This window comes from Lycorma delicatula, chromosome 4 (genome assembly GCF_047948215.1).
Source record: "Lycorma delicatula isolate Av1 chromosome 4, ASM4794821v1, whole genome shotgun sequence".
Lineage (NCBI taxonomy): Eukaryota > Metazoa > Arthropoda > Insecta > Hemiptera > Fulgoridae > Lycorma > Lycorma delicatula.
The window spans coordinates 58,647,284-58,673,702 of NC_134458.1; the positions used below are offsets into that span (position 1 = coordinate 58,647,284).

Consider the following 26,419-nt stretch of genomic DNA (forward strand, 5'->3'; position numbering starts at 1 on the left):
AAGATTGGACGCGAATCATATATTCGATTATAAACCGATATAATTTTTTTTGCTGCTCCAAAAAATCGGCAAAACGATGGGAACTGTCATTAATCGTAAAAATAACGACAGATATCGTGATCGAACGTGCTTAAATATTATCCTCGACCCGTGAAATTAACGTTAAACACTTTTGTTGAAAAATTAGGGCGAAAGGATATCATGCTACTTTTGGGTTTTACACAAATAACCCAGATAAGCTAATCACTTTAGTTTGACTTCAGTTGTTTTGGATGTGTGTGTGTGTGTGTGTGTGTGTGTGTGTCAGTTTGAGGCTTCACTTTTGGGAGTTATATTTTAAGTATAAATGATGGTTATAAATGATTTCTCGCGTTGCTACTTGCAACGCGAGAAATTGTTTGTGCAAATAGTTAGGAGACCAAACTAACTACCAAATCTATAAATCAACAGTTTATACTCTGAATGATATTATGGAGGGTGAATATTACCAGAAAGTTATTAAGAAGTCAAATTTCATCGAAATATTCATTCATTAAGTTCACAGCGATGGATCAAAAAGCGCTCGCGAAAATTATCAAATAGCTAAAATGGAAGTGAGGACAAAGGTTTTGGTTAACTCTTTTTACTAATGGATGAGATGGTAAAAATTGTTCAATATTGCATGAAGTATACTGACACGATCCAGAATGAAAGATACAGCGAGAATTTGATATAAAACAGTGTTAAACGAAAAGATATCGAAGACATCTCTTTAAAATCACTTCTCGGGTAAGTAACCCTGTAAGAAATTACATCTTATATTTGTGACAGGTTTCAAATTCCTCTTATATTCAGGGGAAATCTGAATATGAGAACAAGAATATAAGCGTAGTGAAAACGCAAACTAAGTTTCTTTATAAGGTCAAAGTCCCTGTAATAAATGTCTGATAAAAGAGAAGTTGTCACAACAAAATCAAATCTGAAATCTTTCAATATTAATACTCTTTTGATCTCGTTCAGGCTACAGGCAATAAAACGAATTATAATCTAGCGGTCCTAAAATCATCTCTAACTTCGCAAACGATAAACCTGTTCTTTAATAAAACGACCTAAAAATATATAAGTAAACGGTTCCTCGTCTGACTTCGAGACGGTATTAAAACTGGAGTTATACGTACTCTTTTTTTTCATTTTACTACCACATTGGAAATTGTGATGTAAAGTTCCGCAAGTCACAACAAAAATTCTTGCTAGATAATTAAAAAATTCATAACATAACAGCATTTTTCCCCCGGCATAAATACTGATAACCCTTCTTTAATTCAGAAATTTGTTGATTTAGGTCGCCCTCACATATTCCAAATCAGTCGAGTTCTAATTTAGTCTAAATAACTTTTTCTTTACTTATAATTTCAGCACGAATTATTACTACAAAGAACTTAGTACAAGCTACGTATTATTAATAGATAGATACATTTATGTGCGTGCAAGGGCACGTCACGATAAATAGAGGGGAATACTTTAAGTAGAGGGGGTATTTATCAACAGGTCCAGTAGGTTCACTGACGGGGAGACGATTAACCGCGCGTGAATCCGAGCTGCAGAGCAGTTTGTGAATAATCGACCTGCGGATTTAGTTTGTTTTTCCTTATTCTGTACTATACAACGTAGTGAATCTTACATTTATAACTCGAAAAAGAATGCACTTATCGGTAGTAACAGCATTTTTATTTTTTCATTTCTGTCATCTCATCGACACACAAGGTATTTAAAATTATGTTTTAGTGATTTTATATATATAAACAAACAGTTTAACTGTTTAATAATTTCCTTTTTTTATTCTATGAAACCGTTACACAAATAACCCAGATAAGCTAATCACTTTAGTTTGACTTCAGTTGTTTTGGATGTGTGTGTGTGTGTGTGTCAGTTTGAGGCTTCACTTTTGGGAGTTATATTTTAAGTATAAATGATGGTTAGCATCATTTCTCAGTTTAAAATTACATAAACACTGAAAAATGTGTTGTGCATAATTAAAAAGATAAAACAGAATTTAAAAATTTAATTTTTAATTATTTCATTGAAATTTTAATAGTTTATGATCAAGCAATAAACTTTACTGTAAAATAAGTATTTGCTGGGATTATTAAAAATTGGCCATTTTGCATGAGATGAACATCTGATTTATTAGATAAAAACATTATTATTTATTAAATTGTAATATTATTTGTATATAAACATGGATAAAATCTTTATTGTTTAACTAGAGCAAGTGGTAAATTGTAACTGATGTAGATTGTCAAGTGAGGCAAGCACTTAATTCTTCCAGCCCAGGTAGGTTGCCTCAACTTTTTTTAGGTGACCTGTAACACAGAGGTAATTGTTGCCAACTGTAATAGTCTGTTTAATTTCTGACTTTATAATGTTTTTTAGCCTTTTTTTTAAAATTCAAATTAATTAATTTTTTCTCTTAAGGTAGTGTAGAAGATTTAACTTGAATTTCAGAAATATAATTTCATAGTATTAAGTTTGTTATTTTCAGATACTTTTTAAAGGAGGTAGATTACAGCTGGCTAGTTTGTCTAGAGGTAGATCTAGGATTTCCATCAGAGGATACTTGGATCTGGTTGTGTTCTGCATATAAAAAAAAAGTGATCTGTAATATAGTATAAATAAAAAGCTAAATCAGAAGATTTTACAGAGATTAAAATTTTATTCGTGTCTGTTTATACTTTATAAAAAAATTATGTCTTCTGTGATAACATTAAAAAAATTTCATAAAAGCTTCCCAGGCAAAAATGTTTTTTATTTCTTAATATGAAAAACTGTTGACAAGAAAAGTTTTGTTAGTTGCATTTTTCTTTAAATGAGATGCATCAAAAAGAGGTTTATATCTTTATCACACGTTTAGGAAATAGTGTTTGTTCAACCCAAAATATTGTAATTTGAAGTGTTGTTATGTTAAATGATAGTTTGGACTAACATGAATGTATGTATAACACTGCTACACATGTATAACTTTTTATACCTTTTTGTCGATTCAACAAATTATTACAGACATGCTTTTTGCAATTTTTCTTTTGATAAGAAAAGATGTAAGGTCGTAAGGGTAATAATGATAGTAGTTTTATCGTTTTGGAAAGAGTTAAATTTTAAGTACTTCATAAATGAAAAGAAAGTTGAACAACATTGCAGTCAGAGCTTAATATTTTTATGAGATCTCATGAAATGACAATTCATGAGAGGTTAATCATGGTCTCATCGATGTTTTAAGTTTCAGCATAAATTATAACAAGAATGAGTGTTATTTTTGGGCACAAAAAATAATAACTAAATGATGATAACCATTTCAGAATAAAATTTCACAGAATAAAATTTCACATCTAAACATAATGATGAATTATGCAAATAAACCACTCATGTGTCCTCTAATGATACATAATATACACCTAATTGTACAAATTGTGAATTTAAAATCTTTTTTGTGTTTTTGGAATAAACTACTACTCATTAAAGTTAAGGAAGCTCAGTTGAGATGCATGGTTGGAATAGATTGTAACTGGCTTCTTGCTATCTATGACAACTTGTAATGGTGGACTATCCCATCCCCTCTACTGTACTGTTAACAATACCGAGGTACAACTACTTTGCATTTAAGTGTTTATGCTTTATAAGGTTTGATGATTATTAACAATATAACCTTTTAGGCATCCTTTAAGTAGGCATGTTGAATGTACAGAACACTGAATTGTTTTTGTAAAATGCTTCATGATTGATTGATGTAAGTAATCTACGACCTTTCAAAGACAGAGAAAGGTTTGAAAATCCACAAGTAGATTAAGTTTGGCTGGTAAACATCAGTGGTTTGTATCACTCTACTGGTACACATTTCAAACTTGAATAGTGTCCCTTACATTCCACATGCCAATGTATAAGTGCTTTTGTGATATTTTTTTTACTCAAAGGTCTATTTTATTATATATTTAGTGTTGTTGAGTTATCCTTTTCACTGTAATATTTATCAATTATGTTAATTTGTGTTACTATTAGGTTTTATAAAATAGTTTATTTCAGATTTTTATGTTCGCTTTGTTAAATCCCTATTTAATGACTTTGAAAGTAGCTTATTTTGAAGCTAAAATGCCCTGAAGTTAAGCAAGTGTAAGGGAGGATGAGAGAAATTAAGAAGAGTTGATTCAAGTGATTGTGAAAAAGTAAGGAGCTATGAAGAACAACTTTCTGCTTCAAACTCAGAAGCAAGTGATGAAAAATGTGAAGCCGGAAGTAATTCATCTGATCAGCATTATATTGGAAAATATTGAGCTACAAATGGAACAGAGACTGCTCTGACTGAGATATTAAAACTTAGAGAAGAAATTTTATTATTCATGTTCCAAATGCTGGACTTACAGTAAAATAAGGAAAACCCCCTCTTTAATGTTTCTTGCCTTTTTTAGATAATTTACTGTAAATTATGTAAATGAATATATTTTAAGGGACAAATTTCAACAAGAGAGGTTCTAAACAACAGGTAAGAGGAAATATGAAAAAAGTTTGGGAGGGAATATGGAATATGTAGAGGAAGATGACAGTATCAATGTTTAGTAGATTTGAAATATCATGTTTTTTGAGATATGTTGGAAAACAAGAAAATGTTACATAATATAATGGCTATTTTTAAACCTTATTACTTGAATGGCATTATAAAAACATTTATATTTCATTTGTAACCGACATATTCTTAATTGAGTTACATATATTCTACAAGTATACAATATTTTTAGGAGTGGGATTTGTGGAGTTTTAAATTATGATATATTATTACACAAAACTATTTTCTGATGTAAGTGTTTCACTTTATATTATAAAAATACAGAACACAGCAAATAAGAGGGTGGTTCAGTATAATAAATTGTGATGCTTAGGCGTTGTATACACATCATGCATCTGATTATTTAAAAATATATTGCACATTAAAATAAATGATTAAAAAAACACTAATAAATTAACATAAGCTGAACAACACGTATTTTCTTAGGACTAGATAGCTATCAGTAATAAAATAAATAATTTGTATAATATTTCATTTTTTCCAGAAAATCCACAAGGTAAAAGATTGGTGTGTTATTATGCAAGTTGGGCTAGCCATAGGAAACCACAATTTTATCCAGTCGACATTGATACTTCATTATGCACACATATTGTGTACGCATATGCTGGTCTGAAAAATGATACTGCTGATAGTATAGTCAGCATTAGTCCTTTTACAGATTTAAAAGATAATTATGGTTTAGGTAGGTAGATATTCTATAAGATTTTATTTCAAACATACTAATACAATTTCTTAATTGTTCATTTATTAAGTTTCAATTTACATGAAAATTACTTTTAGAAAGAAAATAAATCTAGGAAATTACGTAAAATTATTATTTGTGCAATAATCCGAGTCAAATTTAAAATAATCACTGGGGAGTAATCTTTTTGTAGGATTCTACATATCAGTGCGGTGTATGCAAACCCTCCAAAACTCTATTCAATGAAAACTTATATATTAGTAGGTCAGTGACTACATATAATATGTAGTCACTATATCTTCCAATGGTCTCCTTCACAGCCGATAATGTTTTGGGGCAGAATCTGAACAATGTCCTAAACAGGTTGGTGTTAAATTCCAAGCTGTTTAAAAATTTTCTGAGATGAACAAGAAATATTGCTAAGAATTTTATTCAGAAATATTTATTTTCATTCCATTCTTGAACCATAATATTGCTAAGAATTTTATTCAGAAATATTTATTTTCATTCCATTCTTGAACCATAAGAATTTCCATCGCATCCTTTAGAATGACTCTAAGATATTCTATAAATTCAAATCAAGGGTCCAACCTGGCCGTTCTTATCTTGAAAATAATGAATTGTTTAATACAAGTACTGTATTTCATTCACTTAGGGTCATTTGACATCATAAATCATCGCTTAAAGTAACATCTCTGAAATACTGTCTATTCCATGAATCTTTGTTCTCCTTCACAAATCTTTTTTGTTGTAAAACAAATAAATATGTTGATACTGCCAGGTATTCTGGGTATATACTAGGATTTGTCATCAATTTCATCACCAGAGATTGATATCTCTCAAACATGGTCATTCAACAATTGGGGCAACAACCAGTTAAAATAGGAAAAATTAATTATTTTTTGCACTAATCAATTCCTTGACACCCAACAATGAAAATTATTTAAATTTATAATTTTTTGAAATGACAAAATAAACCAGATATAATATATCCAATATTAATAAATACATACGAGTGAAAAACAACTCTTGTTACAAGATACAAGTTACTTGTTACAAGATAGAACAATTTTTTTAATATTGTCATATTTTATACTTACGAAGTTTATTTTGGAACATGTTTGTTTTATTGCAGAATTTTTCTGGTAGTGTCTGAATTGCTTATCTGATACTTCCAAAAATTTTATTGATACTCTTTACATAGTCAAAATTTCAGATTGCTGTCCTAAAATTTATCGCAATCACTACATATTCTTCATTTAGATTATTGTTTCAAAAGCATACTAGTAACAAAAATTAGTAAAGATTAATATTTTTTAATAAATGACAATGTTATACCACAGATGCTAATAGAAATATTATGTACAGTTTATAATGAAAATAAGTTATTGATGTGGGCTACCACAAAAATATTCAATGAATCATTAATATTTTATTATACACTCTGGTAGCGATAAATAAGTAGCTATAAACAGTTATAATTGGATTTTCGTTCAGCAGATTATCATTTAACATGATATAGATATTTAAAAAGATAATCATTTTGTCAAGCATTATTAGTAATTTTTACTATATTAGTTTTTTTTACTGTTGCCCAGAAATAAATCCTGGACTACATTACAACACCAATGGTAATGTCACTGATGATGAATAAAAACATATTTAAAAACATTATAACTTAAATAAAATGATCAGTTAAGTTTAAACTTGTGGTTTGGTTCATGATAAAAAATTAATCATTTTATGCAATTGGCATTTTTGATTTAGTTTATCATAAAAAATTATATATATATATATTTTAATGTTCACTGCTCAGCAATATAAACAACTAATGTCAAATCTAAGAAAAATAGAGCAAAAAGTAAATACTCTGTAATTATGTTTTAATGTGTGTACTGTAATACCATGATTTGATAATGTACTATTAAATTTAAGTGTTATGGACCATAAAATCCAGCTTCATCTATTGAGTTAAGCAGGTCCTGAATTCTCCAAAATGTCTAATAGGAAATATATGAAAAAATTGTCATAAACACTCTCCTTTTTTTCTTCTGTATTATAAGATCTTGTGTTTGCAATAAATATTTTTCTTTATTATTGTTTTTTAGGGCACTACATTGAAACAACATCACTTAAGCTAAAAAATCCACACCTAAAAGTTCTTTTAAGTGTTGGTGGTTGGACAGAAGGTTCTATAAATTACTCTTTACTTGCAGAAGATCCAACTAGAAGGAGACATTTTGTAAATAGTGTCATCAATTATCTAAGGTTTGTCTCCTACCAAACTATACAATCATGAAACATCTATTTTTTCATGTTTTACCACCTTAAAACAGAATGTAAGCTCAATCATAGTTTGGGAATTGTTCTTGTCTTGTTCTCAAGCTGACTGTTCCTAAAACATAACAGTCAATTTAAAAGTAATGACTTAAAAATAACTGTAACTTCTTCCTTAGTGTAACTTATAGTATATTTGTACATGAATATTACAATATTACAAAATAGATGAATTAACAACCATACATAGAGGAATGCTATAAGGAGATTCAAGGAGGAAGCTAGACTTTCGAGCTTCAAAAGAAAGTGAGAAAAAACATAAAATTCTTAAGAAGAGCTGCTCAAAAATATTATAGTTTATAAAAATTTTTATGATATATTTAACATGAAAACTATTATAGACACCTGGTACTTACCTAAAATTCACAAGTTTATATTTAAATTTCCATTTACTGAAATTGATGGCCACATCTTCTAAAACAAATTCTTGAAAAATTCTACAGTTAACCATCAGACTTAAATTAAAATGACAGCTTACATTAACATCTTTTGAAAAGTATTTTTAAATTGTACATGTGTGATTGTTTCTGTATTGGTCATCTGATGTAAGTATTTAGGACAGAAATTTATATAATTTGTTGGCATTGATGTGAATTTGATTAAAATTTATATTATGTTAAACTCACTGAGACTCTTGAAAGAAACTGGCATAAGTATTCCTCAGTCAGTTAAAATAATTTTAATAATAAAATTATAGAAATTATAAAATAAATGTGTTTGATGTGGACATGATATGAGGTGTATTTTATATGCATGAGTGTGTGTGTTTATATGAATATATCACACCTAAATTCAAATACCCTACAAACAAATATCCATGCCCTTCAAATATCCATGTGAAACAGAATTGTCTGGAAAATATGCTCTCTGTATATATTTACTGGGTGAGAGGTACATCCAGAAAATCCCATTTGAGAACACTTAAGGAATTGACTTTTTTTTTTCTATACTTTTAAATCTTACCCAAGACATAGAAGTTGAACTGAAGTATTTATTCATCAAACTTTTATACTTTATCAGGGGTTTAAGGAACATAAATTAATAAATAAAAAAACCTACTTTGGGAAAGTCTTCAGAAATAACAGGTAACAGGTAGTTAATAGATGTGGATAGTGGAAAGAGGGTGAGGGGGTTAACACCTCTTCTTTGCCTAGGGCTATGTGAATCTGAAACCACAAATTGTGTTTGGGGCTTTGGTGTGGTGAAGGAAAGATCAGAATTCTATTACCATTCTATTAACCATTGGAGCACTGAACTCACATTGGTTTAACTCTGACCTGGTATGGATATGGTATCATTTTACTTTCCCTACCCACAGTAAAGTATGACAGCACTAGGTGCCAGAAGAGCAAGACACATAAAATAATGAAAGATGTACTTGCTAAGGAGGGAGTGTCTTCTATTTATAAGCACCAAGTCTATACCATAAATTCAACTGCAGCAAGAAATGCACTTCTTAAGGGGGACTGTGTAAAGCACACAAATAATTTTTATAAACAACCCAGAAAAAGTTTGGGAAAGATGTCTGCATCACTGGACATGGATCCATATGGATTCATCTGTTTATAATGGGTCTGCTCCAAGGTGACATTCTATCTGGTATCTGTTTTCACTCTCCAGAGGCTGTAAAACACATCATCCATAAATATGAGGTCCTTGGTAGGAAGCACTTCTATATCGTTTGAGCCTGTTCTTTGGGAGGTGTAGATTTTTATAAAATGGTTAGATAACTTTTAAAACCCCCTACATATGCAATTTGACAGAATGGTATAGTTTCTTCAGGAGTGAACAATAAGCCTCATGGGTGAAGTGCTTTCAGTGATAGCTCTGATTCCTTTCCCAATATAAAAATAAAAATAACATATATTAAAAATTTCCTGAATTTATTTCATTTTGAAAAATCAAACTTCGTTAAGAATTAGTGTATTGTTTCTGTGTCCAACTGGCTGTGATCTGGCTTTAACTGGGTTCTAAGTAGTAATGTGTAATTTGCAGTAAAAGAATATTGCCTTAGCAAAATTGTGGTACAGTATACTCGGATATCTGAAACAAAATTTATCTAAGTAACCACTTACAATTAATAAAAACAATATACTAGAAATAAACAACTATTTCTTCAAATATTAATACTAAATGAAACAAAAATAAATAAATCTTTTATTTTGACTGGTATGTAATAATATATTATTGATCATTGGGTAGATATGCTACTCCATAGATTAAAAAAAGGAACTGCCCGAGCGTGTCTTCGGATGTGTCTAAGGAAACTGGAATTAAACTTTTATCAGAGTAGCAACCAAAATGCACAACTAATTATAAAATAAAAAATAGGTGTGGTTAAAGTCCATATTATCTATTTAGAATACAAACACATGCCGGCCTCCATGGCGTGAGTGGTAGCGTCTCGGCCTTTCACCCAGAGGTCCTGGGTTCGAATTCCGGTCAGGCATGGCAATTTTCACACATGCTAAAAATCACTCATCTCATCCTCTGCGGAAAGAATTGCTTGACTGCGGACCCGGAAGTTAAACAAAAAATATATATATACAAACAAAATAATTACCAAACCATTAATGAAAATTATTTGATCATACATTTATATTACGTGAATGGGATGTGCAAAATTCAATGGTTTTAAATATTTTTAATTAGTGCTATTAAAAAATTCATCAACAGAAATATTGTTTCTATAAAAGAAAATTGTTTAATTGTATTTTATCAGTGGGAATATTTTATAATTGGTTCAGCAATATATTAAAAATCTCAACTGAAGCATAATAAGGCCATTTTTTATAAGCTCTATTGTCTTGAGTTTTGTGAAAACAGTTTTGTTGTCTGATTTTATAGAGGTGAATGTGATTAATTTTTAAGAAAAAGTGACTACTTTTTTTAGGAAAGATTGCATATTCATAACCATAAGTTAAAACGTTTAATTTACTAAATATGGGTCTACATGATTCATATTTGTGGACGCCATACCATAATCTGACAGCACACTTGTATACTTTGAAAATTAGTTTTGACTTCCTGAGGAAGCCCCAACACATAAATTAAACTACAAACAGGAATAATGAATAAATATGTAGGCATAAAGAATATTTAATTAGAAAGATAAGCTTACCATTTAAAGACAGTTGAAAGCAAAACAGTGCTGAAGAAGCAAAATTATAAAAATCATAGTTTCTCTTTGTAAAGTAAATTCTAACATACCGTGCTTATTATTCTGTTTTGCACTCATTATTCTTGAAAATGGCTAGCCATTTTTGATATGATTTATGTCTCGCATCAGGTCACTTACAAACATTATGGTTGTGTGGTATCTAACATATTAGATGTCATTCTTTTGCTTCAAAACAAAAAGAAAAGGAAAACTGAGTAAAAGAACCTTAAATACATAATATTGTAAATATTATGGTGAGAATGGCAAAATAAATTTGATCATTAAAGTAATACTTATGATAACGTATTGAAATAAAAAATTGTAACCAGATTTTTTTTCAGCAGTTCTGGAACATATTTTTTGTTGTTTTTTTTTTCTCTTAGAGTTATTTTATTTACATCTGTTCTTAAAACCATTCAGTTGTGCATTTTTTTCTTTTATTATTATCAATGTATTTACTTCAAATTATTGCATTAATAAAGGTATAATTAGAGCCATATTAGAGTATAAAGCCATATTAGAGCCATTTTAGAGTATATTATAGAGCCATCTGTAAGTAGGCCTTTAAATAAAAATAAATATTTATTTAAATAAATAACTTTATATATACTAAATGCAGGCGTGCACACACACACACAAATTTATACTTTTCTTTTAGTTCTGTTACCTTTAAAAAAAAAAAATAAAGTTAAGAATAATCATGTGCAACAGAAAGTTGCATACGTAACGTGTAAAATATACAACACATAAATGACACAAGGACTTGTGTCATATTATTAAACTGTTTTCTACCATTATATTTTGTTCACAGAACATACAATTTTGATGGACTAGATATAAACTGGCAGTTTCCTGGTGAAAGAGGTGGTTCACGAGAAGATAAAAATAATTATCCATATTTACTAAGGGTAAGATTTAAGGATTGTCCATAATAACTCAGTATTAAGAGTCTTATCACTTTTGTATCAATTGTGGTGGTAAAAAGGGGTCTTGCCGCTAAATCATATTTTAAATTACCATTATCAATATAATGAAGATGATAATAATAATAATTTTTAATTATTACATAAATATTAATTATTACATAATAATAATAATTTTTAATTATTATTATTATGTAGTACACACTGACTTAGATTATTACATCATATTATATTATTATATGTTTACAACTACATGTACTATCTACATTCGTTATGTTTTTGCCCAAATCGATCAAAAACCATTGATACAAAATCTACTATTTCACTACTATTTTATCCTGTGGCAGATAATAAAACTATTGCTTTTGGTACAATAATTTGAATATAAATTTTAAAATCTAAAATTGAATAATTTAAATAGTTTGGGGAGAAAGTTCTACCTCCCTAATCCATAGACCACATTCACATTTTACATGCTGTTAACTATTTTTTTTTTATTTTGTATATTTTCTGAAGAATTAAGGGCTTAAATTTGTTACTGCTTATTTCCATTACCTACATATTATCTATCCTTGAAAATGTATATTTATTATGTCTAATGTGATCATCAACATAATTAGACTTCATTTTATTACATTTATATTCTTGTAAATGTTCCTGACAGGGTTTATATTAAATTTCTGTTTGTCATTCCTATATATTACAATTTTGCTTTCTGCATTTTGCTTTATGAACCCCTGCTTTGTTATTAATTATTTAGTAATTTTTTTTAAATTTTAAAATTGTCCTTTATATTATAACCGTTTTCAGTGACTATGTATTTTATTAAATTAAATTCTTTATTTAATTTAATATTATTCTTAGTAGTTTATGGCTCACTTAATTGTACAACAAAATGTTGCTAATTTTTGGTGGTAAAGGCATATTTATTTATTATTAATTTTTATTATTTGTAATACTGATTTTTTTTATAAAACAGTTTTGATTTATTTTTATCCTTTTTGTTATATCTAAAATTGGTATGTACTTAGCAATGTATAGGAAAGCTACATCTAACATTGCATAATAACTTCAGTAATCTACTGAAACTAGTTTATTAAACGTTGCTTCTATTTTTGATATTTCTTAATTTTTTTCTTTTCAATCTATATTCCAATGTACCGCTCTTGGAAATGTTCCAGATGTTTCTGAAATATCAGATTGTAAAGAGAGGTGTTAACAGTTTTATCGCAGATGTAATATTAATTATTATTTTACCATTAGTAGTTTTAAATTTTTTTCATATTAAAAAATGCAAATTTCACTCTTTTTACAGAATTTAAAAGAAGAATTTATAAAGCACAATTATATTCTAACCGTTTTTCTAAGCAGTCACAGAATTCATGTTGACAACGGGTATGACTTACCAGCAATTGCTCAGACGGTCGATTGGATTAATCTACATTGTTTCAGTTTCTCTACACCGTGGGACAAAAAATTTGGAATCAGTGCACCATTGAATTCCAACAGTGAATATAATGTAGTGAGTATCAATTTTATCATTTTTTAAGTAGTTATTAAATTTAAACAATTTTTATTTATAACTGAAGTAATGATAACGTGTAACAATACATACTGATCTAATTAACTGTATTCTTTATTTTATCATCTCTCAGTCAACTAAACTAATATAACATAAAAAAGCACTCTTATGTTTGAACTCAACATATTCTTTATATTCTATCTTTGATTATTTATTTTATGTATTCTATTATAATTCCCCCTCGCAATTTGTTTTGCAAACACTTATAGGCAGTTTGGATGAATGGTTTATAGTTCAGTTTGCTACATATGATTCAAAAGAGCCTGGTAGCTCTTTAATTTCTGGGGGAAATCAGTCTTTGTTCTTGTATGTATTTAAACAAGTTGATGCAAAACTATTAATCAGTGATGTGCTGTTCACTGATGTGTCCATTCAGGTAAAAATTTCCAGTCCCTAAGGGACTATGATGTGATGGTGCTTGTGCCTAGAAATGGCCTTGAGCTTCATTTTGAATGGTCATTTGTCTCAAATTGTGGTTCCTCCATGGGTCTTCCTATCTCATCATCCACCTCTTTTCCTTATCCTTGATCCTTGATCGATACAGGTCTGATCCTGTTAGATCCTTGCTGAGCTTTCTAGGACCTGTAGAATTGGTGCATCCTCAGTGTGATTGGGTTGAAGTTTACCTGTGGACAGGTCCAGGGACCTCGGTGCATGTTGTTAGGCATCGTTTCTGGTTACCGCATATTATCATACAAGGCGGTCTGTGTGCTGGCCTTTGTTTTGCCTGTCGATTTGTAAATCCGAGAGCAAACACTTTGCTTCAAGGGCATGGAAAAATCTGAGGTTGACGCAATTGATAGAGATACCTGGCGGGAAAGATGGGCAAGAGGTAGTGTGGCCGCTTAGATGAAAAGTTTTATAACTGATTTAGATATTTGGATATCAAGGAAGCATGGAGAGGTTGACTACACAGATAGGTTCATTACACAGATGCTCACTGGATATGGCGCCTTTGAATTTTATCTCCATAGATTAGGCAGGAGTGACTCCCCTTGCTGTATGTTTTGAAGTGGGTGGTCACTGTGGAGCACATCATTTTCATGTGCAAAGAATGGCACCTCTGGAGTATGCCATCTGGTATAGAGACGTTAAGCCTGGAAGGCCTAGTGCCATTTATTCTGGCCACTGAAAATAACTGGAAGGCATTTGAAAAGTTTGCAACTTTAGTGCTACAAGCTAAGGACAAGGAGGGTTGGCGATGTGGTTATTAGTGACAAAATACTTCAGCAGAAGGATAAAGATGAGAGTGAGGGGAACATTGCGGGCATGATGTTCATCTTGGGTTAGCTGACAGAGAAGGGTGGGTAGCTCCGATAGGGAGGGGACAGCTCGCTGAGGTGGGGTGTCCCTTATGAGTGACTGGAGACCCCGGGGGAGAATTAGGATAAGAGAAGACTGAGACCAGGTCATATACTGATGCCATGAAAAAGTCCTGAGGCCAGGTGAAGATTTGGACCGGAGAGCAAAGGGAGTGAAAGACAGCCCTCTGCGAAGCCATTGTCTGTCTGCACTAGTGCAGATGGGTGATGGTGATGAGGCACAGGGACTCTTGACCTCCCAACCTCAAAGGCACCACTGAGGTTGTGCTATGCTTAACTACTGATCGGACCTAGGGTGGGAAGAAATGGTGAACTAGGAGTTTTAGTCAGTAGGGTGCAGGCACACATAGGCTCTATAACAACATCTAGCCGAACCCGTGCGAGTTCGACACTCCCCCCACCTTGTGGAATGTACGTAAATGGTATTTCTTCGCAACACCGATAACAAGAAAAAAGAAAAAAAGCTTGTAAAACTCGTCTGTGGTGCGTGGTTGATGGATTCAACTATGCCATCACCCGAGAATGGTTACCAGACTCCTGGAAGTGCGCCCAGCTTGTACTCCTCAGGAAGGAGGGGAGGCAAAGCAGCGAACCAGCACATCCTTTAGGCCGATCTGCTTGCTCAGTTACCTGAGTAAGCTTTTTGAGAGTGTGCTGGTTAACAGGCTCAACCAAGAGCTAGATGGATGGGACTGGCGGTCTCAGCGACCTCCAGTTTGGCTTCCACTCTACCAGGGGCCGGTTTTACAATTAAGTATATCACAACCCCGGGGGTGACAAGGCAGGGGGGCTTAGGAGTCCCACAGCTTCATCGCAGCCGCCCACCCGCGCAAGCATCGACAGATGGCGACTCCACTGAAGGCTGTCCCTCACCCATCACCATCCGACTCTTGACGCTACCTCTGACAACTGTATTATTCTGGACTGTTTCCTCTCGGACTGTCTTAGTTCACTGTTTCAACTAATTAACTACAGTTTAATCAATACTCTAGATAACATAATGACTTACCGACTGTACTCACTTGGGCTAGTATTCAGACACTACGTCGCTGTCTACCTTCCTTTTGGACATTGGTACCACTCGCTATTTGCTCAGAAGCTACCGGAGTTCCCCCGCTTCATCACTACCGCCCATCCATGTAAACACAGATGAGCGGCAACTCCACAAGGGGCTGTCTTTCACCTCCTTGCAACACCCAACCCGGTTGCCGGGGCTCCGTTGTGTATTCAACTCACTCGTCTAATTCTCCTTGCCTCATCATTTTCTTTCTGTTGTATCACTCTGCAGACAAGATTAGCCACGGCCACAAATCGGTCACTTTCCATTAGCATTATATTAATCAGATTGTCAGGATTAATTTGTCTGGTTACTGCTGTGCACTGCACTCTCGTCTTTCCTTCTCCCATCTACTTCAGGAAAAGATGACATGTGGTGCTGTTTTTCTTTCACCGCAGTACGGACACTCCGGACTATCTGCTCTGTGTCTCGCAAATAAGTACGCCGTGAAGGAGCCGTGGCCGGTCAGGAACTGCGTGAGCCAGTAATTTAGCTCACCAAATTCCCTCCCGATCTACGGCCCAATCTCACATATTAATTGTCTCGTCCATTCACCTTTACGTGAAACAGTCCACCTTATCTGCCACTCTAATAGCTCACAATATGCCTCCTCTTTACTCGTACCTTCTTCTATCTTCACCTAGGAATCAGCCAACTGCTGCAGCGGAAACACGAATAAAGCCTCCGTGGACACCGAGAAGTAGGCACACGCAATTCTCAGGGCTATCCTCCTTTGAACTCCTTCCAGCTGTCGTCTGTTACGATCATACCTCAAAGCTCTGTACCATACCGGTACACCGTACAATAAAATGGAATTTAGTACGCGGGAATACAATCTCTTTTTAGAGGCCCGCGGCCCAGTCGTAGTTCTCAGCAATCTGTTCAGACTTTGGACGACTTGTTCGGCTTTTACCCGAACTTCCTGGACATGAAATGTGAAGGACTTCCTGTGGTCCAATCACAACCCGAGGTATTTTGCAGTCTTAACTGCCTGGATCGGCCCTTCATCGGTCACAATCGGTATAGCTCCTATAATACTTCTACCCGTCATAGAGATACTGTTTTCCCGTGTGATAATCGAAGGCCTCTGGCTTTCATCCATTTACTTATCATGTCTAAGGATTCATTAGCCGCCCTCAAACATCTTCTTCTTTCTTTGCTGCAACCACCAAAGCGAGGTCGTCGGCAAACGCTACTGCGTCCACCCTTTCTGGGTACTCTAGGTGTAAGATCCCAAAGTCAAACGTACTATTCCATAGTATAGGGTCCAAGGCTGAGCCCTGGGGCACCCCACTAGAAACTTTAAACTTGAGCTCATTGTTGTCCGTACGGTACACCAAGATTCTCTCCTGTAGATATCTTTGAATCAGTTTTCTCAGGTATGCGGGCACATTCACTTGTTTCAACACCTTGAATATAGCCTCCCAACTGAGAGAATTGAATGCATTGTGAACATCTACCAATGTGACCACTGGGATTTGACGCGTACGCCAAGTACCTTTCGCCGCATTATCGACTATTTTCATCACCTTCTACCGCATCAGTGGCTGATCTCCCTGACCGGAAACCAAATTGCCGTTCACTAAGGCCACCTCTGCCTTCATTGTACTTCCTCAGCCTCGCCTCTAACATTCGCTCTAATAACTCGCAGAGATTGTTAACTAAACAGATCGGTCTGAATGGTTTCTGTATTAAGACTAGTCGTGATGTCTTCTAAGAAGTAGGGATAAAATCACCCTTTAACATATATTCTTTACGTCTTGTATAGTAACTAGAGCTTCCTCTACCAGGATCCGGACGACTTCAACCGGAATGCCACCCGGACCCGGACTCTTACGCAGCTTTATTATTTTACCTGCAGTCTTAAGCTCCTGCTTGGTAAACAGCGGTATATCGTCAGCTACTATTTCTCTCTGGTAGGCTCTGTTCGTTCCAGAAAGAGCTTCTCGACGTATTCACGTACCTTATCCTCTGCGATCACTGGTACCGTCGACCTAATCTTCCTGATATCAACTGGTAACCTCTTCTTCACGGGTACCTGTCAATGTCCTCGCAGAATTCCTTCCAACATTTAGTCTTGGATTTTTTAATATCTGATGCATACACGGATCTGGCTTCCATGTACTCTTTTTTGTCACTGTCCTTATGAGACTAACAGTCGCGTCAATTTTCTCTTTGTAACACTCTTTTGGCTGCCCACGCTCTTTTACGTAGTAATTCTAATTCAGGTCCCCACCTGACAGTACGCGTGTCTTTTTTCTGGTACTTTTACTAGAACTTTATCGCATTTTGCGGTGACTATTGCTGTCAATTCATTTTGATCTACTGCATCGGTGAACTTTACACATATCTCTTCGGAGAAACGTATACACCCACTCCTCGAGGTGATTACTCTTTCTGGATTCACTAGCCTTGGTTCCGTTGTGACCTCCTGTGCTATTATGAGGTGATCTGACAGGCTTTCGCATTCGGTGAGTGATATACAGCAAAGATCACCGTATCGCCTACACGTATTGCCGTGTCTACACATAACCCTTGCATGTCCCTACTGGTTCCCCACCGAAGAGAAACCAATTACGGCAACCAAGTTCTCATTTCTGATACAATCGGGCCGAGTAATCATTAACGCGTTAGGTTCCGCTGCGATAATAATATCTACTCTCCGTTGCATCGCTATCTCCCAGCAGTTGTCGTGTGCTCCTATGCTGCGGTTCATGTTTAACTGCAAGATCTTCATTTCTGGGGCGCTAATCTCCCTGCCCAATGGCCCTCCGATCCGCATATCGCACATGTCATCGGGCTGGTGTATTGCGGGCTCTTATGGTCCGGTCTTCCACAGTTGAAACACAATTGGGTCCTGCCTTCTCCTTTGCATGTGGCAGAAACGTGGCCTGAACCACATTTTTAGCAAGTTTGACCGCCTCCAAGGGCACGCCGTCCAAGCCAGAGCTCTTATCACGCTTGATGTTACAACTAGCCTCCACGAGCTCTTCTGTGGTGAAGAGTGGGATGTCAACGGCAGCTACTTCCTCGCGGTTCGTCTCACCGCATCTAGGAAAAATAGCATCCGCACAACTCAATAGGATAGCCCTGTCGAGTACGGAGAGACGCCTATAAAATTTTCTGGTCACAGTTTTGTAACCGTCTCCCCAGATATCCTCGTCGAGAGCGTCGCAGAGTTTTCTCCATTTCTGTCGTTTCATCCTTGAGATCTCGTACTTCAGATCCTGCCTTGTCCTTCTGAGCTCGTCCCGCCAATGGATCCGTAGTTCGATATCATCCCTTCTATTGGCCCTCTGTAGTCTTAGCCTGGCGTTCATTCCTTGCATGAATGCCAAACGATCTTATCGTCTTAAACTATCGACCTCGGCAGTCCACCAACAGGCACGTTTCCTATGATGGCCTGTCTGACCGCTCGGTTGAGTCTCCTTAATTAATATCAGTTGTTTTCTATATGGTTAATCAATAAATGTATTTTTCGTTTATCCGTTTTGAATGTATATCTCAAAATAAGCTTTATGTGTAGCTTTTCTTATATATAGTTCTTTTTATATAAAACATTGATCCAATTTCTATTTTGTACAATTTTCCAGAAAACATCAGTAGAATACTACTTAACCCATGGAGTACCTTCAAACAAATTAGTACTTGTTGTTTCTACACATGGATATGGATACACACTAGTCAGCAAGCCTGGCAGAAGTGATGGAATTATTGGCCTTTATACAGATGATAAAGGATTTTTAGCGTTTCATGAAGTAAGTTTTAGACCAAAAAGATTACTTACATTTCAATAAAGCAAAGAGTAAATATGCTCAATTGGTTTGCTCAATTTTCAATTCAGAATTGTTAAACTGAAATAACATTTTATGTTGCAATCACCCTAAAATCGTTTTTACTGTCAAAATCAGTTCACTGGATTTATAATAAGCTCATTAAAAAGCGAATGCATGGTGAAGATCAAAAAGATGAGTTAGGTTTGCTCCACTTTCCAGTATTTTTGTAAGATAGTCTGTAAGAAAACTAAAGAGAATTGCCAAAACACAGAATTTATTGGACATTATTTTAGCATTCTCTGACTGAAAAAATTTCAGGACAAATTGAATCAAGTTTTAAAATTTTTCTCCACCTGAGCATTTTCTTGTGAAATCTAGGTATTTCTTATTGTGATTTAGATTAAAAAGGATTTTAAAAAAAATTTAGATTAAAAATGATTTAGATAAAAGAAAACTAACTATATAAAGAGTTGATTGAGCCAAATATGTTAAGAAATAAAATTATCAGTCATAACTAAATTAGTTCTAATGCTTGTTCAACAATATAGCAAAAAATGATAATAATTTTTAAATTATTAAAAATTGCCAATGATCAATACTCAAGTTACATGGAAACTCCCTTTCCGGAGGATTTACAGAGCTAATTGTGTAGATCCTTCACATTGGATATAACAGTAGCACTGTTATTAAATGGCACCTGTAATAAATTTTATGTATAGTTATAAAGCCACCAGGATCTCATCATACTTGAACACTATCTGAAAACATTAAACATGAAAAAAAAATAGTACTACACACTAAAGATCTAATATATTAATTGATTATACACTAAAGAGATGTCCTAACTAGTGTAAGATGGGTGCTATTAGCAACAGCACCACCTATAACTCTACTAATGAAGCAGCTGAATAATTCAAAAAAATTACCAACAATTTTTTTACCAATTACCAATCATTTTTTTTTTTGAACTAAAAGTAAAAATCGTAAACAAGAAATTATAATGTAAAAACTATTAAAAAACCCAAGTGAAGAAGTAGCATTAGTTACTTGTCTGGTGATATCATGTCACATGCAGTATCCATAAATATAAAATTAATGTAAAAACATACTGATCAAGTTATATTTGATTTTATAAAAACAGTGTCATATAGATTAGTAGTTTCTTGTAAGACTTTTTCAATGAAATGAAGAACAATTCATCAGTTCTAAAAATAATAAATACTAATTTTTTTAATCAAATAGAGGCTATTCAAATATTACATAATAAAGAAGTTATACGAGTATGATCTCAAAAAAAAATTTACTTCTATCTAAACTATATTTAAAATAAAATCTAATAGGTTAGGTGTAGCTTAATAGTTATGATTTAAACTACATTCCAAATAAGGAACTTTCACTGCAGAGCAGGACAAGATACAACAAAGAACTCACTTTAGTTATGTACAAATGAATCGTCACAGTTCAGATTACACACATTTTTTTATCTCCTTCCTAATGCAGGAAAAACCACTCTTAGCAAAAGCTTCTGCTTGAAATACAATGCAAAAATGTCAGTCGCTGATGAAGACTGCTTGCGAATAGTTGAAAACATACTGGTGTAAATTAAAACATAAACTTAATTTGCAATTTACTTTCATAAGTGTTTCCAGTAGCATTGATTGTTATCATTAGTGACCAATAAATGTTAAATGTTAACTTGGATGGACTCAGCATTCTTTAACTCAGGTGATCTATGAAAAACAGTGTATTAAACATGCTCCCATTTAAAATATTTCTTTACACCCTTAGATTACCAGGATTCTATACCCTGAGGTAAAAAAAAAAGTAATTAATTCCAATCTGTTCATGTGAATCTTTTTTTTGTGTGTAATTAATCAATACTGCATAATATTACTTACTGTTTGTTAGATGTAATTTTACAGAAGTAGTATTTAAGAAAACTAATAACATTTACAGAGGAAATAATTTAATGAACTTAGAATTGTTTTTGAAAATTTTAAAAATTAGCAATTTTCAATTTCCTTTGTTGTGAATAAAGTCAAAAAGTAAATATTTACTTGATCTAAAGTCAGTTCTTTATGTCAGGTTTGATAATTTACCATGATTAATTTAATTCATAAGACAAGTAGTCAAACATAATTAACATTAAAGACTTGTAGTCTTGTTTTTCTTAGATAATCTGTGAAATTTTCTAATAAAAAACAAACGTACTCGAGGATTAAGGGGGGCTCTCAATTTATCCTTAAAATTGTTAGTATGATTTTTTTTTTATGAAATCTAATTACATTACTGATTACTGGTGAATTTATGGTGGCCAAGTCCTTAAAATGGGTGATCTCTGTGAAAGGACTAATAAATGATAATAACATATAAATATGAAGACAAACTGATTAATGAAACGCTGTAATGCTGCATTATATAATGCAAACTTCAGTCATTGTACTAATTTACCATTAAGTTTAGATATTATGTTGATATAGAATACATCACAATACTATAACAATAAGGTGTTCACCTGTGAATAAATAGGGTGCAAATTCAGAATACCAGATAAAATTTTTAACAAAACAAAGCATTAATTCGTAGTACTAAAATAAATTATAATTGAGATTATAATTGCATGTTGGCTGGTGACTGATAACCAAAATAAATCAATCTAATAATAACAATAACAATAATAATTTTAAAAATAACAATGATGACGACAACAACACAAAAATAATACACTTTTAAGTTATTACTTATCTGTATAGTTTCAATTTTTCTTAGTAAATTGTAGGCTGTCCTGAAGTTTTACTTTTCTTTGCAGACAGTCAGTCAAAACAACACTACTTCAAAAAAGATAAAGTAATCAAATTTATTATTTAAAAGCAATTATAGTTTTTAATAGGCTTTTATACAACAGTCCACTGAATGATATTTTACCATTGATGGAATATTTAAGTTTCACTTATTTATAATATTTCAGTTTGCAATATTATTATGAAAAAACCAAACTTTTCCTGAATTTATAGCACATCAGTTCACTCAGAATCTTACAGTTGATTAGTATAAATAAATATTTCATTAAGTGGTATAAATTTATTTTCAGATTTGTAAATATTTGGCTGATGCTGGTTCTGGTTGGAAGGAAATATGGGATGATCAGTCATCCACACCTATAGCTATAAATGGGGATAACAAAATTTCTTATGATAATCCAAGAAGCATAAGATTGAAGGTGGGTATGAGTAGCAGTCTTCTTAGTATTTATATAATCTAATTAGTAAAACTTCACTCCATGTGACTTCCTGTTTGGCATTAAAGGAAGATAATTTTTTTTTTATCTGTGTTATAAACAAAGGACTTTACACAAGCTTGAGCGTATTGAAACTTATCCATTCCAAGGCTTTTTAAAATAACTAAGCTGAAAAACATAAGAAAATTATTTCATCAGTCATAAAATTGAATCGAATTGAACATCAGTCATTTTCCTTGAAAGGCTTCATTGCTTTGAATTAAATATTCTCAAACTTTATATGTATCTTAATGCTCTCTATTCCAATATTAATTATGAAAATATTTCCACCTCATCCATAATATTGCAAGATGTAAATAGAAATAATGTCTTTCTTTTTTTTTGTGACTGCATTTTTAATTCATTTGATATTAGAATGTAATTGGTATTTGAGACCAAAGTGGAGATAAAAAGGAAGTTTCTGTTTGGTAAGTATTACTTGTCAAAGTTTAGAAAGCTCAGTTGATGTGCAGAGTGGGGATGGATTGCTGAATCAACAACTGGTTTCTTGCAAGCTATGATTTCCTTAATCCAGGGGTAAACTATCCCTCCATTATTCTATTAGCAGTGCTGACATTTATTCAGATACCTAAAGTAGAATTACTGTACATCTGGGTGTTTATGCTTTCTAAACTTTGACAATTAATAACTTGTTAATAATACTGTAAAATTGCCTCCATCAACTCCTTCTTGTTATTCACTGAGTGATCAATACTGTATACATAGAGTATTCTGTTGCAATGTGTAATGAAATAAACAAAAAGGTTGTCAGGTCATTTACCTCATGGAAATGCACCCTACAGTTTGTGAATCGTTGCTGTAAGATCAGTTTGAGCACATATAATTTCTACCCAGAATACCATTTTGGGCTCCTAGCATTACATTAATCTTATTTTTGGAATTCTGTCAATTTTCTTTATTTTAACTCCACTTCCTTTGACAGTTCCATCTATTGTTTTACACTGATTATAAATATTTTTGTGTTTTTTATTTTATGAAAAACTTTCTCATTTGGAAGGTACAATAATTAAATAATATATAAAGTTAAGTTAACTTTACATGCAGCATGTACAAGGTGTGTGAGAAAAGTAATGAAATTGGCTTTTTACTTACCAAAGTTTTTATTTTTTTCAAACAACAATATTACCCCCTTCAAAGTAGTTCCCTTGAGTAGCTACACACTGGCGGAGTCATTGTTCCCACTCCTGGTAGCAGCGCTGGAAGGCTTCACTGGTAGGGCTTTTAACTAGTCGGTCACAGTCTTTTGAATGTTCTCCAGAGTTCCAAAATGACATCCTTTTAAGACATGTTTCAATTTCGGGAAAAGGAAAAAGTCACAAAGACTCAAATCAGCTGAGTAGGGGGGGTTGAGGAACCGTAGAAATGCGTTTTGAGGTAAAAAATTCCGTGATGGAAATGGCCGTGTGACACGGGGCATTGTCATGATGAAGCATCCACTTGTCTGCAATATCTGGTCTCACGCGAATCACTCTTTTCCTGAGCCTTTCAAGGACACCTTTGTAAAACACTTGGTTGACAGTTTGTCCTGGAGGAACAAATTCTTTATGCCCGATACCACTATTGTCAAAAAAGCAAATCAGCATGGTTTTGATCTTTGATTTGCTCATTCGACATTTTTTCGGTCGAGGAGATGATGGAGTGTGCCACTCTTTGCTTTGCCGCTTTGTTTCAGGATCGTACTCAAATATCCAGGATTCCTGAATTCACACGATTGAAGAATTCTTGGTCATTGTCAATCCTCTCAAGAAGATCAACGTACACGTTTCTTCGATTGTCCTTCTGTTTCGTTGTGAGGTTTTTCGGCACCAATTTCGCACAAACCTTTCGCATGTCCAAATTGTCTATCAAAATTTGATGTACGGTGAAAGTGTTTAAATTTAACTGTTCACTCATCATCCTTATTGTTAAACACCGGTCTAATCTCACAAGAACCCTCACATGCTCAACGTTTTCGTCAGATTTTGAAGTTGAAGGTCTCCCTGAGCGAGGTTGATCTTCAACGTGTTCTCGGCCTTCCAAAAATGATTTGTGCCGGCAGAAAACTTCTGCTCTTGATAAGCAATGTTCCCTATAGGCCTGTTTCAACTTTTCAAAGGTCACACTCGTGGATTCCCCAAGTTTAACATAAAACTTGATTACACAACGTCGCTCTAAATTCTGATGCTCCATTTTTGTAACACACAACAGAAACACAACTTCACTGATGGCGCTGTCAATAATAATGTGTTGGCTGAACGGAGTTGAACTCCTACTGAGCATGTGGAAGGGATGAACAAGCCGGTGTAGCACAGACTGGTAGACACAGTGTTGACAGATCGCTTGCAGTGTTACCAATCTCATTACTTTTCTCACACACCTCGTATGTGAATTAATTTCCATCTGACATTACTGTACATTCATTTCTGATGACAGTGTACTTCTTCGACAGATGTTCAACATGTTCCTTTTCAGTTAAAATCTGGTGTGAAGATCTGAACTTTACATTGTGTGTACAGTATATTATTATGACATGATGAAAAGATCATTCTGTAATGTACAATAGAATTTCAACTTGAATAGATCGATTTTAGATTTTCTCTGTTTTTTCTTAGACTTGTAGTAAACACTGTTAAACCAATTGAATAGCTTGTTTACAAAATAACATCTATTTCAGTTATGTGATATATTAGCAGTCAAGGGTACTCAAGAGACTGACTCTATTGTGGCAGTCACAAACTTACTTTTTTTATTTACTTATTTGTAATATAACTTAAAAGAAAATCTGTTGGATGAACTTTCTATCCTGATCTTTCTATTATTTTTACTATCAGGTTAAATATGCTGTTCAGAAGAATCTATCTGGAGTAGGAGTATGGTCTCTCGACGTAGATGACTATGATGGAGACTGTTTGCTTTCAGAAGACAAAAATAAAGAAAAGAGCAAGTTTCCTAATGTTAAAGCTATTTATGAAGAACTTCAACCTGTTTTCCAAACAATAACACTTGAAAAAGTCACTGATCATATTGAGGTTTTTGTTGCTGTATATAATTTTGAATAGGCTAGTTCAGTAATTCCTTTGATATACTCTGAACCAGATTAAACTACATAAATTCACGTTTGGTGAATCGGGTGTTTTAGTGAATCAGATCATTTTAGTAAAGAGTTTAAGAGTTAATTTCGTTTTCATTTTAGATATTTTTGTAATTTGAGAATAAAAATACTTTTTGAGATAAAAAAATAAATAAAAATAATACCTGTGTTGTCTTATTGTAGGATTTATTTCTTTTCACATTTTTGCTTCTGTATCACTTTAATCATGATTTTTAATATTTTAATTTGGAATTTCTGGACAGAGTTATTTCAACTCATTTATCTTATTTCAAATTTTTATTATATATAACTTTTAATTTGCTTTGCAGTTTTGAAATTAATTCTTTTTTCCTAGTCACCTGATATAGTATTAGGTACTACATAACCGTTTGCTGGAAGCATGTAGAAAACCTGATGGATTTATTGAGAATTAAAATAAATAAACTATGTGGATATACGTAAAAAAGATTTGTGACTACTTTTTGCCAGCATAAAATTTCAACAGACTTTAAAAAAGAGGTAATTTCACTGTTGGTTGGAATAATGTCTATCTTAAGAGATTCTTTTACCTGACTCCAGACCTCATACAAATGTTCTTATAATCTTTCCTGTAGTGAATTG

The 26,419-nt window shown here is 33.1% G+C and overlaps 1 protein-coding gene and 1 long non-coding RNA gene across 5 annotated transcripts in view; one reads left to right on the forward strand and one right to left on the reverse strand.

The window, feature by feature from the left end:
- LOC142323430 (uncharacterized) overlaps positions 1–26,419 on the reverse strand; it is a 48,544-nt gene that overhangs the window by 12,314 nt on the left and 9,811 nt on the right. For 2 of the 4 annotated variants that reach the window (XR_012756101.1, XR_012756100.1), the window contains 4 exons: positions 10,732–10,956; positions 7,967–9,653; positions 6,374–6,556; positions 2,174–2,342 (listed from right to left, as the gene is read on the reverse strand). This is a non-coding gene — a long non-coding RNA (uncharacterized LOC142323430). Of the gene's footprint in view, positions 1–2,173; positions 2,343–6,373; positions 6,557–7,966; positions 9,654–10,731; positions 10,957–15,619; positions 16,954–26,419 lie in introns of those variants that run through there. The other 2 variants (XR_012756102.1, XR_012756103.1) reach the window with 2 other exon arrangements.
- Positions 1,524–25,975, forward strand: LOC142323429 (putative chitinase 2). The gene is made up of 8 exons (XM_075363031.1): positions 1,524–1,743; positions 5,076–5,273; positions 7,382–7,541; positions 11,582–11,678; positions 13,009–13,215; positions 19,248–19,412; positions 22,522–22,650; positions 25,539–25,975. Exons 1-8 carry the CDS (start codon positions 1,680–1,682, stop codon positions 25,764–25,766), a joined length of 1,248 nt encoding a protein of 415 aa, XP_075219146.1. The 5' UTR covers positions 1,524–1,679; the 3' UTR covers positions 25,767–25,975.

Coding starts and splice junctions, on each gene's coding strand:
- LOC142323429 (XM_075363031.1), top strand. CDS start 1,680: ATGCACTTATCGGTAGTAACAGCATTTTTATTTTTTCATTTCTGTCAT. Junction 1,744..5,075: donor TCATCTCATCGACACACAAG/GTATTTAAAATT, acceptor CATTTTTTCCAG/AAAATCCACAAGGTAAAAGA. Junction 22,651..25,538: donor CAAGAAGCATAAGATTGAAG/GTGGGTATGAGT, acceptor TTTTACTATCAG/GTTAAATATGCTGTTCAGAA.